Genomic DNA, 16,919 nt, shown 5'->3' on the forward strand with positions numbered 1-16,919 from the left:
CAGCTTTAGTACCACATTTTCGGTCAAACCTGCTGCTTCCTGTCTCAAATATGGTGCTTCTTATCCCTTGTCCCCTTCCATGGCATCTTCTACTTTCTACCTAAATTTGTTTTGTTTTTTTTTCCATTGGCCTTTCAACTTGTAAACCACTTAAAGCTTGGTATGTGCTGATAAAAAGAATGATTTTCCTGTTTCAAGCTGTAAAGTCTTGACTGCTCTTGACTGTTTTTTCACCCAGTCACTTCAGTAACTTCATTCAGTCTAATAATCTGGCTCCCTGGCCACCCTGTGCAACAGTGATGTTCTGTGTTTTGGCCAATGCAGATATATTTTCCCTCCTTCTAAAATCTTGTGTGTATCTCTAAAAATAGAAAACTAATGAAGACAGTATTCGGCAGACACATCTTGGATGCCAGTAAGTCTGAAATATGTAACAAGTGAGCGCTTGGCTGACGGACTGGAGTGCACACTTTCCTCTTTGTACGTTATCAAGTGAATCAAAAGCCCCCGCAGCACACAGACCCTCCCTGTTGAATTCTCCTGGTGTTACTGGGACTCACTGCCTCTCTTTATTTTCTAGGGTCAATGGAACTCCATCTCCCCTCTCACTCAGCCCCTCCCCAGCCAGCAGCGGAGGAGGTGGAGGAGCAGGAGGAGGATCTGGAGGTGCCCCGGGCTCGTCAGGAAGTGTGGCTATTCCCCAACGGATTCACCACATGGCTGCCAGCCACGTTAACATCACCAACAACATCCTGCGGAGCTATGAACACTGGGAGACGGCCGACAGACTGGCCACTGACAGCCAAGGTAGGACTACGACTGACAAATGACTGTGTGTATTATTTTTGCTGTGGTGTTTTTGGACTACACTCACCAAAGACTGAGTTTTAGTCAATCGTGTGCGTCACCGCTTCTACTGTACTAAACGGCTGTTTCTTCTTCTGGAATAGTAAAACCTGAACTCCAGAGGTTTGTCTAACACTCACCTGACAGCAGGCCTTTAGAAAAGAAAATGTTAAAGCTTTTATAAAGTGGCTATTTGCCCTGTCACGCAAAGTAGCCGGACGAATATTTTAAGTCTACAGAAATGCGGCTGATTCATACCATCAAGTAAGAAAAAGAAAGTGACAGTTTGCAAGCTAAAACCAGTTTCAGAAACTTGGTCACTGGACACTACTGTATTAATGAACCCTGTAAAATATATATTTCTAATGGCAATGACAGGAGAGGAATTATCAGGCATTAAATAGCATGCCGCATGCCGCTATCACCGGCAGTATGCTGCTCAACTACGGTGACCAGACGTCCCAGTTTGTCCAGGATGGTCCGGTTTCAAGCTGGGTGTCCCGAGTCCCGACAAATGCCTGTAAAACAATAAATTCTCCCAGTTTTCACCACAATTAAAATAATAATTACAATATTATACTTGTTTTCAGACGTTTACCACGTTCTGTCCCACTCGTTATTGCCTAAAAACATAAACAACTGTTTGCGTGTCAATCAATCAAAGTGTCGTTGTCAAGGCTGTTGCTAGGCTATGAGTCATAGGCAAGCGTCATAGACTATGACAGGACCTGTATGCTAACGGTTAACTGTCATGCCAAGAGAAAGTCGTAAAGTACCCGGCAACGGAAATGCTGCATTCAGGTGTCCATGGTGTTGAAAGGTGCACTCGGTAGGTGTGTTAAATAGCTTAAATAATTGTCCCCCATGGTGCATGCACATGCGCGTGCATGGATGTGTGGTATCCTTCAGACCGGTTTGGGGGTTTGAAAATCCCCATGCTCAACCCACCAAGCAACAGCTGCCGTGTGAAGTTGACTAACATGCTGACAGCATGTAAAGCTAACTATCATGCTGCCTGAGCGACCAAATAAAGCTAAAGATTTAAAGTTAGGGTTGAATTTATGTAATAAAAGTATTTTTACTTCATCAGATAACTGCTCAATAAGAAGAGACTACTGTACACTGTCATTTGTGGAAAGTGTAAACCAAGTTTTGATAGTGTCTAGGTATTGGTGAATGACTGACCTGACTTTGACTCTGTGTAACTGTATGTGTGTCTTGCATCGCCCTCAGTAACCGCGTCTCTCCCTCACCCTCCTGTAGAGTTCTTCCAGGAGCTGGACTCGGTGATGGAGCCTTTGAGTCAGCAGAGCAGCATGACTGAGCTGGTCCGATACATCAGGCAGGGACTTCACTGGCTCCGCATAGAGGCTCGCCTGCTGTAAGGACTGGACCGGAGCCAGAATAAAAAAAAAGAAAAAGAAATAGGCCTGGGAGCTAGAACTGGGATAACAAGTGAGATGAGACTCAGGACGATGCTTCAGTTCCCACTGGGATCCTTCAAATGACCCGACACCACCCTCGGTAATGTTATGGCATAGACTGGGTGGATTAATTGGGCTGAAATTCACCTGCAATTAGGACTGAACAGTAACTAAGTTTGGGATTTTCAACTGTGAATCACAGAATACAAATTAGCACATTAAAATGTGGCTGATGCTGCTTTTTGGAGCAACTGCAACTGTACATCAGTGCAGGTAGCTTAAATTCCTAAAGGGACAATAGATGTTACAAACCTCCCTGTGTCCCTGAATAGAAATAAGAACCAGAGGAAAAGTAAAAAGTATTTTTACTAAGACAGGATCATTTCCAAAAGGATATGTGAGAGTCTGGCGTGATTAAGGATGCTGAAGGTAGGGAAGGAGCTCAACAGAGGCTCATCTGCTCCAGCAGTGGCCTAGAAACGAGTCTGTGATTGGGACTAGAATTAAAGCCTCAGGCTGATATCGATCCAAGTGGGGTTCCGGTCCAATCCGTTAGATAAGGACCTCACCGGTAAAGGGAAGAGGCTCAGCTACAACCACGAGAGCTGAATTGATGGAGGCTAAAGTTAGTCCTCTTCTTCTATTTCAGCTAGAAGCTGCCCGTGTTGTGTATTCCTTCGATAATTTAACAGCATACAGTAATTACTCACAGGGATACAAAATGGCTTCTGAAGAATGACTGCTGAAAAGTCACCCTTTGTGGTGAATAAGTCAGTCAAATTGTAAAGTTATAATCCTTAAGAATTTCATCATGTCAAACTCAATTTTTCATACTATTTTTGGCTGGCATTTATTCTGCTAAAGCCATTTAGTAATTACTCATCAGTATTTAGACTTCTTACGTACCTTTCATATAGAAGTTTGCATTGTCAGTGGTGGAGTCCGCCATTCGTGCTGATACTGCTGCTCTTCTTCTTCTGTTGTATTACTGACAGAGTAGCTGCTCAAAGCGTGTTTCCTGCCCCTGGTGATCAATAAATCAATCATTTTGAACAGAACTCTGGGACTTCATCACTATCACTGAGACCCTCTTAGCGTTAGCACCAGTAACCACAGGCGTCGCTAAATCAATCAGAAGTGAAATCTTAAGGGTCATAACTTTCAATCTGGATTTGCTTCTTAGTTCTGGATTATCGTCTGGTTAACCACAAGAAATCTGATTATTCAAGTTTATTGGAGTGCCCTTGCCTACCTCTAAATAGGGCCAGTTACTGTGTGAAAGTTTTCTATACTCTGCCAATCTCATTTAGTTAAAGACAACAAAGCAGTCATACAAGGATTTTTGCCTTAATGAAATAAGATGAATAAGTAAACAAGATGATGAATTCGACCGGACATTTGATGTCAGCTTTTCATACTTGACCGTTTTTGATACTCATTGCAACGGACACATTTTGGTCCAAAAAGGTAGTGAGGTTTGACGGACAGTTTGTCCATCAAGCAACCTGCATGCGACCTGGATCAGTGGTTTGTTTAAATAGAAGCTTTAAGTTCTCAGATGTGGAGCCTCGAGTCGAATCAAGGTAACCCTAACATTAAGATGTGCCTAGCTAGACTGAGGATTACAAGACCTGGTCAGGTTGCAGTCCGGCGTGTTAGCAGCTTAACAGAACAAGAACTCAATTCACTGGTGAATGAGGGCTTTCTTCCAATCAAAAAAAAAAAAAGCATTTGTCTGGTTCTTCTCTTACTGGTTATAGGCTTTTGTGAAATTCCACTCAGTTCTATTTCCCATAGTAACCCACCCACTAAGGTGTCAAACACTTACGGGGGGGAAAAAACTACAAGATTCAGTATGATTTGGCTCTAATTAAGCCCCCACCCATGTACAGATCAAGTACACAGGGTGAAAATCTCACATCAGCTTTTGTGCCCTGATGTCAAAGAAGGCTGTGCAACAGCAGCGACTTTGTACAGCAGCTTAATGAGATCAAATCACCTGCTGGAAATCTTGTAGTCGTTTCCCCGACGTTTGTCGTGTTGTGTTGTTAGTGTGTATATGTGTACAGCTGATTGTCAAGTCTATTTAAATCATTACCTGACTGGACAATAATGATGTTTGTGTACCATAATGTACAGAGTGTGATCCTGAAAAGTGTGATTGTTTGTGTTTGTTTTTGTTTTTTAGTGTCTTCAATGTGAATGAAAGAGGGAGTGAAACAAGAAAATAGGGTATCTATATATGTGTGTGTGCGTGTGTGTGTGTGTGTGAGAGAGAGAGAGAGAGAGAGTATGTATGACTGTGTGTTTCCATGCACAGGCTATGGCTGCATTTACACAGCACCAAACATAATCTGATTTTTAACCCTCTGTGGCACATAAAAACAAAGGGAGACCCTATAGTTTCCATGTGGCCTCTCCTCTGTTTTCACATGTCCTATAAAGACTTAAAAATCTGGATTTTATTTTTCATGGTCTCTGTAAATCCAGTACATCAAGCATGAGTTTTTAAGTTTTGGATCATTTGACCATCGCTGAATGTGTATGGAAGACAATGCGGATGTGAAAAGTAATTTTCACTTTGACAAAAAAAAAAAAGAAACTCAAGTGCCTCTATTTGTGTCCAGTGGGAATTGCTCTATTTATTTAAGAACAAAGACTTAATCTAAATGATTTTCCATACCATATTGGTATAAATATGAGATTGTTTTTCGTAAAATCAAATGTTTCCACAAGCTTTTTACTGGCGTTTATGACGACACCAGGGTTTGGCTTTAAGAAAAATGTGTGATTTTAACGTGTCAAATTTGCATCAGTTGCTGTTTTTTTTTTCCTTGATGATTTGAGCAAGTATGGGTTTGTCTGAAATGCCTGAAAAATTTAAACCATCGCATGCAATAAATGATAGCTTCAGACCAAGAACTACTTGTGTCCATTTTGAAAAAGAAAACAAAAAAAAAAACAGTCAGCGTATTTCTCGTCACATACTCATTTACAGTGTGAATGTTCTACATCACCTGACAATACAGAGCCGCTTTAAATGCACAACACTAAAGTTAACAGTCTGATGGAGGTAATAACGTTCAAGAACATCAAGTCACTTAGCAGGAAAAAGTTCAACATTTTAGGAAATAGTGTTATTCGCCTTCGCCTTGATACCACTCTCATGTCTGTACGCTACATAGGAAGCTAGAGCTAGCAGCTAGTTAGCTTAGCTTAGCATAAGGACTGGAAACAGGGGGGAAAAGAGCTAGCTTGGTTTTGTCCAAAGCTAACAAATCCACCTACTGGCACCGTTAAAGCTCACTAATGAACACATTGTGTATAGTTTGTTTTGGGGCTGTTGTGTAAAATGTCTGCTTTGTGACAATCGCGTTATTACAATGTGCACAAAAAGCTTTTTTCAGTCAAACAGTAATGTAGATGATAGCTGCTACATTAGCCGTCGTGAGTCATGACATTTCCATAAACTGTCACGGGATTATTTACTCCATATGCACACCTGCCGCAGTTACAGGGCTGTCATGACGAATGTGAATGTGACGGTGGCGCCTGCTCCTACCTGCTGGGTAGCTAACACTAGTTGAAGCGTCAAGCACTGACGGTCTGTAGCTGCATGGGATAACCTGTGTTTTGTGAATATGATTGCAGGTGGTGCAGGGTTGTTTTTTTAAATCATTCTAGCCCAACTATGTTGCACATACAGTACTAAAAATATGATGTAGAAGAATTATTTGAATCAACCCGAAGCTTTAAACAATCAAGGTTCTATTTTTTTGTCGCCCAGCCCTGGTTTGTTGACTACATACAAAAGCCAAAGTGTAAAAGCAACATGTTGTGGTTTTATGGGGGGGGGGGGGGGGGGGGGGGGTTTAAGGAACAAGATAAAACATGGTAATTTATAGGCTTTTGAATTGCTGGTAGGTGGGTTTTGTTAGCTTTCCCCCCTGTTTCCAGTCTTTGTGCTAAGCTAAGCTAACTGGCTGCTGACTCTAGCTTCATATTTGGCACACAGACATGAGAGTAAATACGCGTATTTCCCAAAATGTCAAACTAATCCTTTAAAATGGACTCGTGGTTCTTCATCTGAAAGCCTGAAAAGGTTTACTTGTGAACATTTTGGATAACAGTCCAAACTCCAAAACAAAAAGGCCTTTTAAAGTTGTTGTTTTTTATTGTTAGAGGTCATGAAGCCAAATTAGGAGTGCCCTAACCCCCCCCCCCATGAACTTCTACAGCAGCCAACAAAGAAGCCCACAAACAGTTTCTGTTAGACCTCAGTTGTTACAAGTCAGTTGTTGATCCACAGTGTTGCTCAGTCCGATTCAATGGTGTTCGATGTTGTTTTGTTTTATGGTGAAACAGTGATGTTGCTATATGGTTATTGTTAATTTCACACAATGGTCCTTATTTTGATTATATGCAGCGGTACAATATACTTATACAATAATATGCTGTAAAATGTCAAAAGCATTGCATTGGTGACACCATGGGAAGCATCGGTCTCATCCCACTATGCTACATGTCACATGATGGTAAATGTTGAATTCATGCAACACTTCATTTGACTATATGCAATGTCAATATGTCGATATATTCTGAAACATTTCGGAGACAGACTGCCTCAGCATGGCCTTTTTATTCTGCTGACATCTTATTAAATATCTCATTAGCTCCTGTTACATTATCACAGTTGTCAACTTGTTTATCAAAAGCAGCAGCGACAGAAACAACTTCGCTGCGGTTGTGATTACAATAGAGAGACGAAACAGATTTATTTTTTGACAACAGATGGTTACAAGCCGATAATACATTGATAATCTCTCCCGTAGTGATGAGTGTCTCTTAATATTTGTTTGCATTTCAGAAAATCACAGATACACTTTGATTGCTTAGGGAATTGCCAAAACTGCCTCATACAGTAAATTAACTAGCAGTATTTATAGGGATAATAAAGGGTTTCTTTCTTCTCAAACTCCTATAATCTACCAGAAAGCTGCTTTTTTTTCTTGGGTTTTTTTTTCCATTTAATTGTCCTCAGTTGTACTGTCATACCGTCAGTGTTAGAAACAAGCATTTGAAAGAGATTAGTCTTTTTATCCAGTGAATAATCATTTGCTGAGGTCACTGGAGGGAGACATTAATACGCTCTCACTACCTAGAAAATAACTGCTAACATGTTACATCACGTTTTCTACTTTATGATTAATTACTAAGTAGTAACCATCACTAGTCCCCTCAAGTTATTCCTTAGTAAAATCAACCAATGTTGTGGGAGAATTCACATATTCAGCTGTAAGAATACACCAGTTTTGGCAAGTTCTGCAACCAGTTTACTGTATTTCTGTGTTTATTTATTGCAGAGTAAATAATACACTTACAGGAATAGTTCGACATTTTGGGAAATACGCTCATGCACTTTCTTTCCAAGAGTCAAACAAGAAAAATTGATACTACTCTCATGTCTGTGCGTTGAGTACAGACCTAGCGCGGGAGGCAATTAGCCTAGCTTAGCATAAAGACTGGAAGCAGGGGGAAACAGCGCGAGGGTCCGTGCTCCCAAAATGACGTCATTGCGTTATCTTGCACCATGCCCAACAGGTACATTCTTCCGCAGCTCCAGTGCAGAGTGCAGCCATGTTGGTTTATGACAATCTTCCACGCATCAACACCTCTGTGCAATCTCAAAACTCACGCGACATCTACTGCGTTACGGTGCCTCGCGTTGGCATAAACAAGGCTTTAAGGTTACTGATTAACACGTTCCCCGTTTGTTTCAGCCATACAGCAAATAAAACTACTAAGAAATAGTTCCATGTTTCTGTTTGAACAAGAAAGGACAAACAAGACGCAATATGTTAATCAGTCAGCTTTAGAGGTGGTGAAAGGTGGATTTTTGGACTTGCTGTGACCCCCCCCCCTGCTTCCAGTCTTTATGCTAAGCTAGGCTAACTGGCTCAGAGCTCTATCTCTGTGCTTTAGAGTGATATCGAACTTCACATCTGATTCTTGGAAAGAAAGCAAATAAGCGTAGTTCCCGAAATGTCACGCAATTTAATAGGCACTTTGTATTGTAGTTGATATAAAGCTATTGTATTCGGGTAATGTAGTAGTACACATAAAATACTGGCCAAACAGAAGTCAAACCTACAAATCATGTAATTAAAAACTTATCAGGAAGTTAATCAAGGAGCTTATTTGTCGACTAACAATCAGAAAGCTTGTTCCATATCAGTTTTACAGTAAACAGGGAAACGTTCAAAAGCAGCGGAATCAACCAGCAACATACCCTCTGAAACCATGTTTGATGGTTTCACTGTCCCATGTGCAGTTATTTTGTAATAGCTATTATTGTATTCCCTCCTCGGACACAACAGTGTTTAACCACACAGTGATTCAAAATGGCCCCGGTGAAAACAACCCATAAAACAGACAGTTCAAAAGACTGTGTTGACTGAACACTTTGTGTTCCCTGCAGTGAAAAACTGCTCAGCTGGTCTCAGTGGTGATGTGGAGCGAGCCCAGGTCAGTGAACTCCACAACTCTGAATTTTGTCCGAACTCATCTTTAAAAGGTGTAAAATGTAGCAGCCATCAGTGGTTGTTGGGGCCTGATTTTCTCAAAATGAAAACACCCTTAATCATAAACCTTGTCGATACCAGTAGACAGGATTCATGGTGATGATCTACTTTCATTGATTTGTTGTTAAAATGCTAGACGGCACGTTTAAAGTGTTGGGCATCCCAATATGGTCAAATTAGCATATTTCCAGCCAGGTATTGGTGGTTTTGAGACGGGCAGCAACACAGTGCCTCCGATTCAGCCTGACAAATCTCAGTCTGTGGTCCTGATGTACATCACTGGCTCAACGTTGTAAAGATTTCTACGCGATAACACCGGAGAACACATCCGTCCAACATGGATTGCATTGTATTTTTAAATGTGTTGCACAACTTCAGCTGTTTTTTCCGTTTCTATCAGTGCTATCTTTTGGCCTTTTCTATGGTTCTTTTTATAATGAAGTTGTTCTATGTGATGATCAGAAGTTGTGATGCAGTTCCATTGTTTTTAAATATTTAATGTCTCTAAAAAATATGGATTAAAATCTGTTTGAACCAGTGGTCCTGCTGTTCTCACGGTCTTATTTGGGTCTTTTTAAAATGCTTTTTCTTTTTCTTTTTTACAGGGCTGTAATATGAAGCTCTGCACTCATAATGAGGTTTTGCAAACTTGTCATGTTTTCACATGCTAACATAAAAACCTTACTTTCATATTGCATTCAATAAAGTTAACAAGAGAAAGCAAAAAGGAAGATATTCAAAGTTTCCAGTGTAAAAAAAAACAACAAATATAAACAGAATCATATTCGTTTTCTTAATGAATAAAATCTCTCCAGTTTTGCACTCAACGAGATTCTTTTATCAATAAGACCCCATCCTTTGAGTGGCCTTGATGTATTACAAGAGCTAAGCTAGTCTTCATATTAGTGCTAATGGACTCTTATTTCTACATCATAACAACTATTAGCCTACTTCACCATGCATGATTAATTCATTGAATATGGCCGCATATTAGGATTCAAGAGGGAGTAAGAAGGTGTCTTGAGAAAGCGAGAGAGGTTCGGGGGGGGGGGGGGGGGCGTGCTGGACTTCAGGGTGTGTGAGGGCAATGAGGAGAATAAAGACGGGGGACGAACGACGAGTCTGAAAGTGCGCATTTTCTGGGAGACATAAATCCCACCTTATAAAGTATTTCCCTAAATGAGTAAGGAGGTGGAAAGCCTATTTGCAGAGATATTAGGTGTGTGTGTGTGTGTCTGTGTGTCTGTGTGTCTGTGTGTGTCCTTGGTGTAGAGCCAACACACTGACAGCTTAGATTTATAGGTTTAATTGCCATAGGTAACCATGCAGTCAAATAAGCTCTCAGAGATATGGTTTAGCATCACACACACACACACACACACACACACCCAAAACACACATGTACACACACACACCCACAGAGACTGAAATGTATGGACACACACATATTGCAGCTATAAGTGTTATTATTGTTATTAGCCCCAATGGGACCTGAGCAGACACCAATGCTGCAGTTGAAAGCGTGAACACACACACACAGCTGTAGATGACTGTAACACATCACTGTTGTCTGCTATTAAAATAGCTGCGAGTGCTTTATGATTTATTCTCTGTGACATTTGGAAAGTGTGTTTAGACAGCTGGACAGAAACACTGGCTACTGCAGCACGAGCACGGGAGCCTCGTGCAACACCGCCGTCATTGACTTTCGCACGCGGACTGGCGCTGCGATCAAATCCTTTTAGCACATACACAGCTACTTACATTTACCAATAAATACGGCCTTATGTCTCTTTTTCTTGACGTCCACGACTCTAATCCAGACTTGCTGAATTAAGAGGAAATAACGGCATGTCATGTTAACCACAGTGACCCCAGATTTCAAACTGGGGAAGACAGAACAGTGATGTGTATTATTTGATACTAATCATAAAAGTAGTCTTTATCTAAAAAATGATATCCAGTACAAAGTTGCCACGTATGCAATGTTTCAGGTAAACAACTAGCAGACGTTGGGGCCCCATAAAAAGATAAGATGTTGTTTAGACGAGATCTTCCTTGGTATGAGAAAGGTCATCTCTGAGAGGTTAAGGTACGTGAAACATCATTCTGAGAGGTCTCTTTTTCCTGACCCCTAGATAGGGAACGGAAGTTTACAGACTCGTGTGTTATAGTGGGACCCCCATGCATGTCTAAAGGTGTAAAAGAAGAGCTTGAACAGTGTTCGGGGCAGCAGTACTGATTCGGCTACGGGTGCTGTCCAGGCTAAGATGCGCATGCCTGTTGATCCTGATCTTTGATGCAAATAAAGGGTATTATGTGAAAAGTCAGTATCAGCGGAGTTTCCTTCCATCATCGAATCATCGCCTACATCTGGGGAATGAAGAAGAAATTAACGACAACAGCAAACTAGCAATCCTGAATGACTCACGCTCCTCTTGTTGATAGTATAATGCCGACATGAGAAAAACAAGAACAGTCAGTGTTGGCCAAGTCAAAAGCAACAGCACAGAATCTTCTAGCATAACGTTAATATGCCTGTTTGTACGGTGCTAACCTCTGCAGGACTATGACAGTTCCTGGCCTACAAATAGGAGATGGAGGGAGATGTGTGTGTTTTTTTTTTAAATGCTTCCTCTATTTTTAGCAGCGATAAGAGATTCCGGGTGTGAACGGGACAGTTTTGCTCAGAACTATTTTATTATCTCTGTGACATTTTCTCTCTGTGTTTTAAAGAGGCTCATCCAGCCTGGTTACCTCAGCTACTGATAATCCATCACATGCAAGCAAATGGTGAATATTAAAAAAAAAAAAAAAAAAAAAAGATTTCTGCTCAGTTTGTCATTATGACAAGACAAAACCTTGTGACGTTACATTATTAGGTGCAGCCTGCCTCTTGTCCGTCGTGTCTCATCTTAAGTTTACGTTGAATAACACCATGCACACCAGTAATTGTCCATTTTTTGGCAGATGTGGGCTACAGATTCAGGTTTTTGTGTAGTAACCATAACGTTTTGTAATTCATTCTATGATAAGAGTGATACGAACAAAAATAAATAAATGTGAAAAGGATGTCTTTGTTATAGTAAGAAACTGAGCAAATACTTTTGTCGTGGTGGCAGCAAGATGACAAAGCATAATGTTAAATATTCCTGTTTCAACAAATGATTTCCCAGTGACAGTAGCTAGAGGCTCTTCGAATAAACGGACGATTAACTGAAACAAATCAATGACCACAGACTGTTGGCGAGACCATAGATTGAAACGAATGAAAAAAAAAATGATGGTTCGTGATGCTCTGCACAGCTCCAATACTGTGGGCGTTCCTCTCATGTACGTCAGCGTCTGTTGGTTTCCATCGCAGAACTTTGGATGCAAACAAGTTTTTCAAAAAACAGAAATACATTATCCACCTCTCTTGAGGCTGTCTGTACTCCAGGTCGACCTTTCTCATAAGTTCAGAAAGAGACATTTTGGAGTAAATCAGACTGGGATTTTAGAATCTCTGAGGTGTTGAGTCGCTGCAGCGTAATGATATCTGTGAGCTGCTGGATTCCACTGAAGTGTTCATGTTGACGAGTTGTGCAGTTAGATGCGGCTTGGTGATAGATGTGAAAAATGATCGTTTTTATGCTCCAATTTTGCAGCCTAAAATAAGAGACTGGGGAAAATAGAAAATTCAAATTCAAAATGAGAAAAACGATAAATATTTAGATTCTATGGGGGGGACCTTGCAGGCTACTAGTCTGAGACAACAAAACATCATTTTTACCTTCTTGTGATGCACAAAAGCCTAAAACACAGCTGAACAACAACACTTTCGCATTTAAAATACTGTTTCTTTCTGATGATAATGTTTCAGTCTCATTCTCCGAACAGCAGCCTGTTACTGCTATGATTCACATTTCACTGAAAATGCATTTTACCCCATTTTCAAAACCACAGGCTTCCCTCACCAGCCACCACCAAAGACTTGATTACAGCCCTTCAACTTCATTAAAAGAAACCCACTCAGGAAATTAATTCCCTTTGTCTCATCGTGCGGAGTGGCAATTTTAATAGATTGCCCCTCAATCTTTGCCACATGGTTAAAAGTCTATCATCCGTTAGCTGTAGGGCCGCGGGCCGCTGGAGCCAATCCCAGCTGACACTGGGTAAGAGGCGGGCTACACCCTGGACAGGTCGCCTGTCAATCACAGAGCTGACACAGAGACAGGCAGCCGTCACGGTCACCTATAGGCAAATTAGAGTCACCTATTAACCTAAGCAGAGCGTAAAACTTTGCACAGAAACCTGGCGGCCGGCGGGTCAGTATCCAGAACCTTCCAGCTGTGAGGCCACAGTGCTAACCTCTGCAAAAGTGACAGTTAAAACATGGGGGGCTTTCTATTCAGCGCCGCAGCTCGCAGCTCCAGAGGCGCTAACGAGGGAAGAGCTCGTCAGCTCTAATTGAATGACTCCTGATTAAACTGGTTTCCCATTGGCAAGCCAACATATCACATCCTGTCTGACTTCTAATTGGCTGCCTTCTCGACGCTCCACGTGCTCTGCAGATACAGATGTCTCCACTGTGGGTCAGAGAGGACAGCGGTGCAGAGGAGCACTGGCATGTTTGAAGAGATGAAACATGCTGGCTTACAGCAGAGGGCTAAAAGGCACAATATCCTGCTAATGAAGGGGACCGATCGGGCAGGATGTACTCACTGGGTCCATCCACTTACTGCCAAAGAGAAAAACCAAGAGGTGAAAAGGCGAGCACATGCTCAGAGCATGGCTTTCTCCTCACAGGCTACAGTGTTGCTCCTGAGCGCCTTGAAAGCGCTCGCTCGCAAAAATAATATTTGTGCACGGCTGTTTGAGTTGGCATGGATCTCATTCGCACTCACAGGTTTGCCATCACACTATAGACCTTGATCCAGGGTCCAGTCAGCTGTTTTAAGGGACTGTCCATCCTGAGTGCAACAATGCTAAATTGGCGGGTAGCCCACTATTTTTAATGTTGTTACCCATGATGAACATTACACACTTTACTGTGTATTTTTAATACGTAAGAGGATAAGTGGGAATTAGTTAGTTATAGCATAACTGCATTTTTTTTTGCTTCGTCACTCCATGTGAAAGTATTGCACGTACGACACATGAGCGTGGCTTAGACAGAAACACTGCAGGAACATATTCACTGACTAACTGAATACAGTTGCTGTCATAGACCTTCACTCACAGTTTACATACTGACTTGTCAATCAGGTGTAACCAATAACATTAATTATGGCTGCATTCCATTTAGGTGTTCCAGTGTCAGGCTCCTGTTATTATGTAACATGGCTCACTGACATGGTTGTGGTAGCCATCAGTAGCCCATCATCTACTGTATTGAATGCAAATTGAACTGTATTGAAAGCGTAACTTGCTATTGATGGCAGCGCACTATTACATATACAAGCTAGCATAACAGCTAAATAGCCCATCATGCTGTGGACTAATGCACTAACCACTTTGTGTCTGTTTAAAAACCTAATATTTGGGGTATTTTGGGGGGGGGATTCGTGGGGGAGCTTCTTGACTGTAAAATTTCATATGAAGCTACCAGCCATGGCACGCTATAACTTTCCTACCACGTCTCTACAATGGAAAACTGGCCAGATAAATACTGTAAGCAGCTTAGCAGCCTAAAAAGAAGGAGACAGCCGAGTCTACAAAATTAATTTGGCCGTTGAAGAGCATTTCTGGTGAAAAACTGCTCCTCTGAGAAAATACTCTGAAACCACTTCTTCGAGTCCTTGGGAGGCAGAGTACACTACAGTTTGTTTACTATTCCTGGATTCATTCACACACAATAAACACACACACACACACACACACACACCCTTGAGATGAACACTAGTTGTGATGCAGCTGAGCTAAGCAGTTTTTACACACACACACACACACACACACTTTCCCTCTCTCTAATGTAATTGTGTATGTCGCCAGCGTTAACAGAAAGGCAATGTGACCTGCCAGAATATGAGCCCAGAGCGGTAATGCGATTACTAGTGTATGAAACATGATGATAGACGATGAGAGTGAGACAAAGACAGAGTGGACTGGAGAGAAGCAGCAGGTAAGATGGAGTGAGAAAGAGGGGGGGGGGGCAGCAGCCGAGGAACAGAGGGAGAGAAAGAAAACAGCAGGTAAACAGTAATGTAATTGCTATTAGATCAATTTGATTGTGGTCAGAGATCGCTGCTTGTGATGATAAATATTGATCTGATAAAACCACTGAGGCAGAAATGTGGGCTGACAGGAATACAGGCGGTGGAGAAGTTACAGCTGCGCTGACTCAGACTGACTCCATTTCAAAACATGACAATGACCATCAGGCTGAAAAGGCTCCGATAGACTCACCGTGCACCACCTGCGCACAGACAAAGCTAGCACCTAGCTGGTGGACACAGTGGAGCATTTAGCCGCTTTAAGTTCAACTTAAAGGACTTTTCTTGTAAACAAAACTTGTGGAATGCATTTCCTTCCACACAAAACATTTGCAAAGCCAGTTTATTTCATAAATATTTTAAACCGTGCATTGTTTACATCCACATTTACTTCCATGCCTTAGCAGGGGTGGAACGTAACTGTAAACATCAAGTACATTCACTCTTTTATGCAACTTTATACTTGTGCTCCAGCACATCTCAGAGGCCAATACTGTACTGTTTACTAGTTACTGATTACATACAAAACCAGGTATCTCTAAATCTGGTGATTTTGAATTTTCCCGATGAACTGAGGGATGAAGTTCCTTTATGGGTTGAGAAAAGTCTTCTACTTCTTGAGCTAAATAAACAGGGCTGTTCTTCTGAGCTCATGAAAAGTTCTTACAGGACAGGGAACCTATTTTATATATAAGATCATCACTGTTTATTAGATAATATACAAACACATGGTGATCTTATAGAATATGATGAATTGCTGCAGATTAAACTACCCAACAGCATATAAAGTAGCACAACCTTAAACATCTACAGCAGTAAAATGCATTTATATGGATACTAATCAACAAAAAAAAACATCATATATAACTGTAAAATACTAACGGGGACCATTTTTCTGCAAGAGTACTTTTACTTATGAAACTTTAAATACATTTCACTGATAATACTTACATACCTTTAATTAAGGTTTTGAATGCAGGACTTTCTGTAGGAGTATTTTCAGGGTAGTATTAGTACTTTTACTTTTATTTGAGGTGTTGAAAGGACAAGGAGTAAATGGAATGAAAAGAGGAGAAATGATTGGAGGAGGTGAAATTGGCAGGGGAGAGATGTCAAGTGCTTCCCTGGTCTTTGGGAAATGTTTTGACTTTTCATTTGTCGCACACAGGCTTCACTTCAAGCAGAGTTCTACACATGGTTCTGCATGATTGCCCGGAAATTGAAAACGGTGAAAAACTCAAAGGGCATGAGACTGAATTCATACTATATTTCAAAATGCAATTACAAGGCTTTTAACCGTTTGTGTTGCACGGACAGATCGACTCGTGCACGAATTAGGAAACGTTCAGTTCGGTCCAAGTTCTTTCCGGCGCCAGAGAGAGCAAAGGATATGCATTGTCTGCTCCAGAGGAGAGAAAGAGAGAAAACGACAGAGGGAGGAGGGAGGGAGGGAAGACACAGAATAGACTGGAGAGGTCCCTGAGGAGCTGCCTCACCACTCAGCAGCGTTACAACAGAGTGGTGGGGTGTGTGCGTGTGGACAGGCAGCAAAGTGTACAGTGTTTCTGCAGGACACACACACACAGGAATACAGACACAAACAAACGGGAGGGGGGCTGTGATCAGAAGTTAGTAAAAAGCCAACTTTTGCTGGAAATATATTTTATTTTCTTCCCAAACCAATCGAAACAGACATAAATATATTAACAGTGTGTCCTTGCCAAGCTTGAGATTTGAATTATTTCTGCAGCATTTATTTTTTATTCTCCCCTTCAGAAAGCTGGAGCTCAGGCTCGAAGCTGCTCTGACGCAACCAACCTCAAGGATAAGCTCTTTTCTCTATTGTCAGTATCTGTACGGACAGTTTAAACCAC

At 41.4% G+C, this 16,919-nt stretch overlaps 1 protein-coding gene across 1 annotated transcript in view; it reads left to right on the top strand.

Moving 5' to 3' along the window:
- Nucleotides 1–2,231, top strand: part of aff2 (AF4/FMR2 family, member 2) — a 130,696-nt gene extending 128,465 nt beyond the window's left edge. Inside the window, exons 25-26 of the mRNA XM_070913206.1 lie at nt 581–807; nt 2,110–2,231. Of these exons, the coding sequence (XP_070769307.1) occupies nt 581–807; nt 2,110–2,231 (349 nt within the window). The remainder of the gene's footprint in view (nt 1–580; nt 808–2,109) is intronic.
- Nucleotides 2,232–16,919: the final 14,688 nt, after the last annotated feature.

The sequence above is a fragment of the Enoplosus armatus genome, chromosome 10 (assembly GCF_043641665.1).
Source record: "Enoplosus armatus isolate fEnoArm2 chromosome 10, fEnoArm2.hap1, whole genome shotgun sequence".
NCBI lineage: Eukaryota > Metazoa > Chordata > Actinopteri > Centrarchiformes > Enoplosidae > Enoplosus > Enoplosus armatus.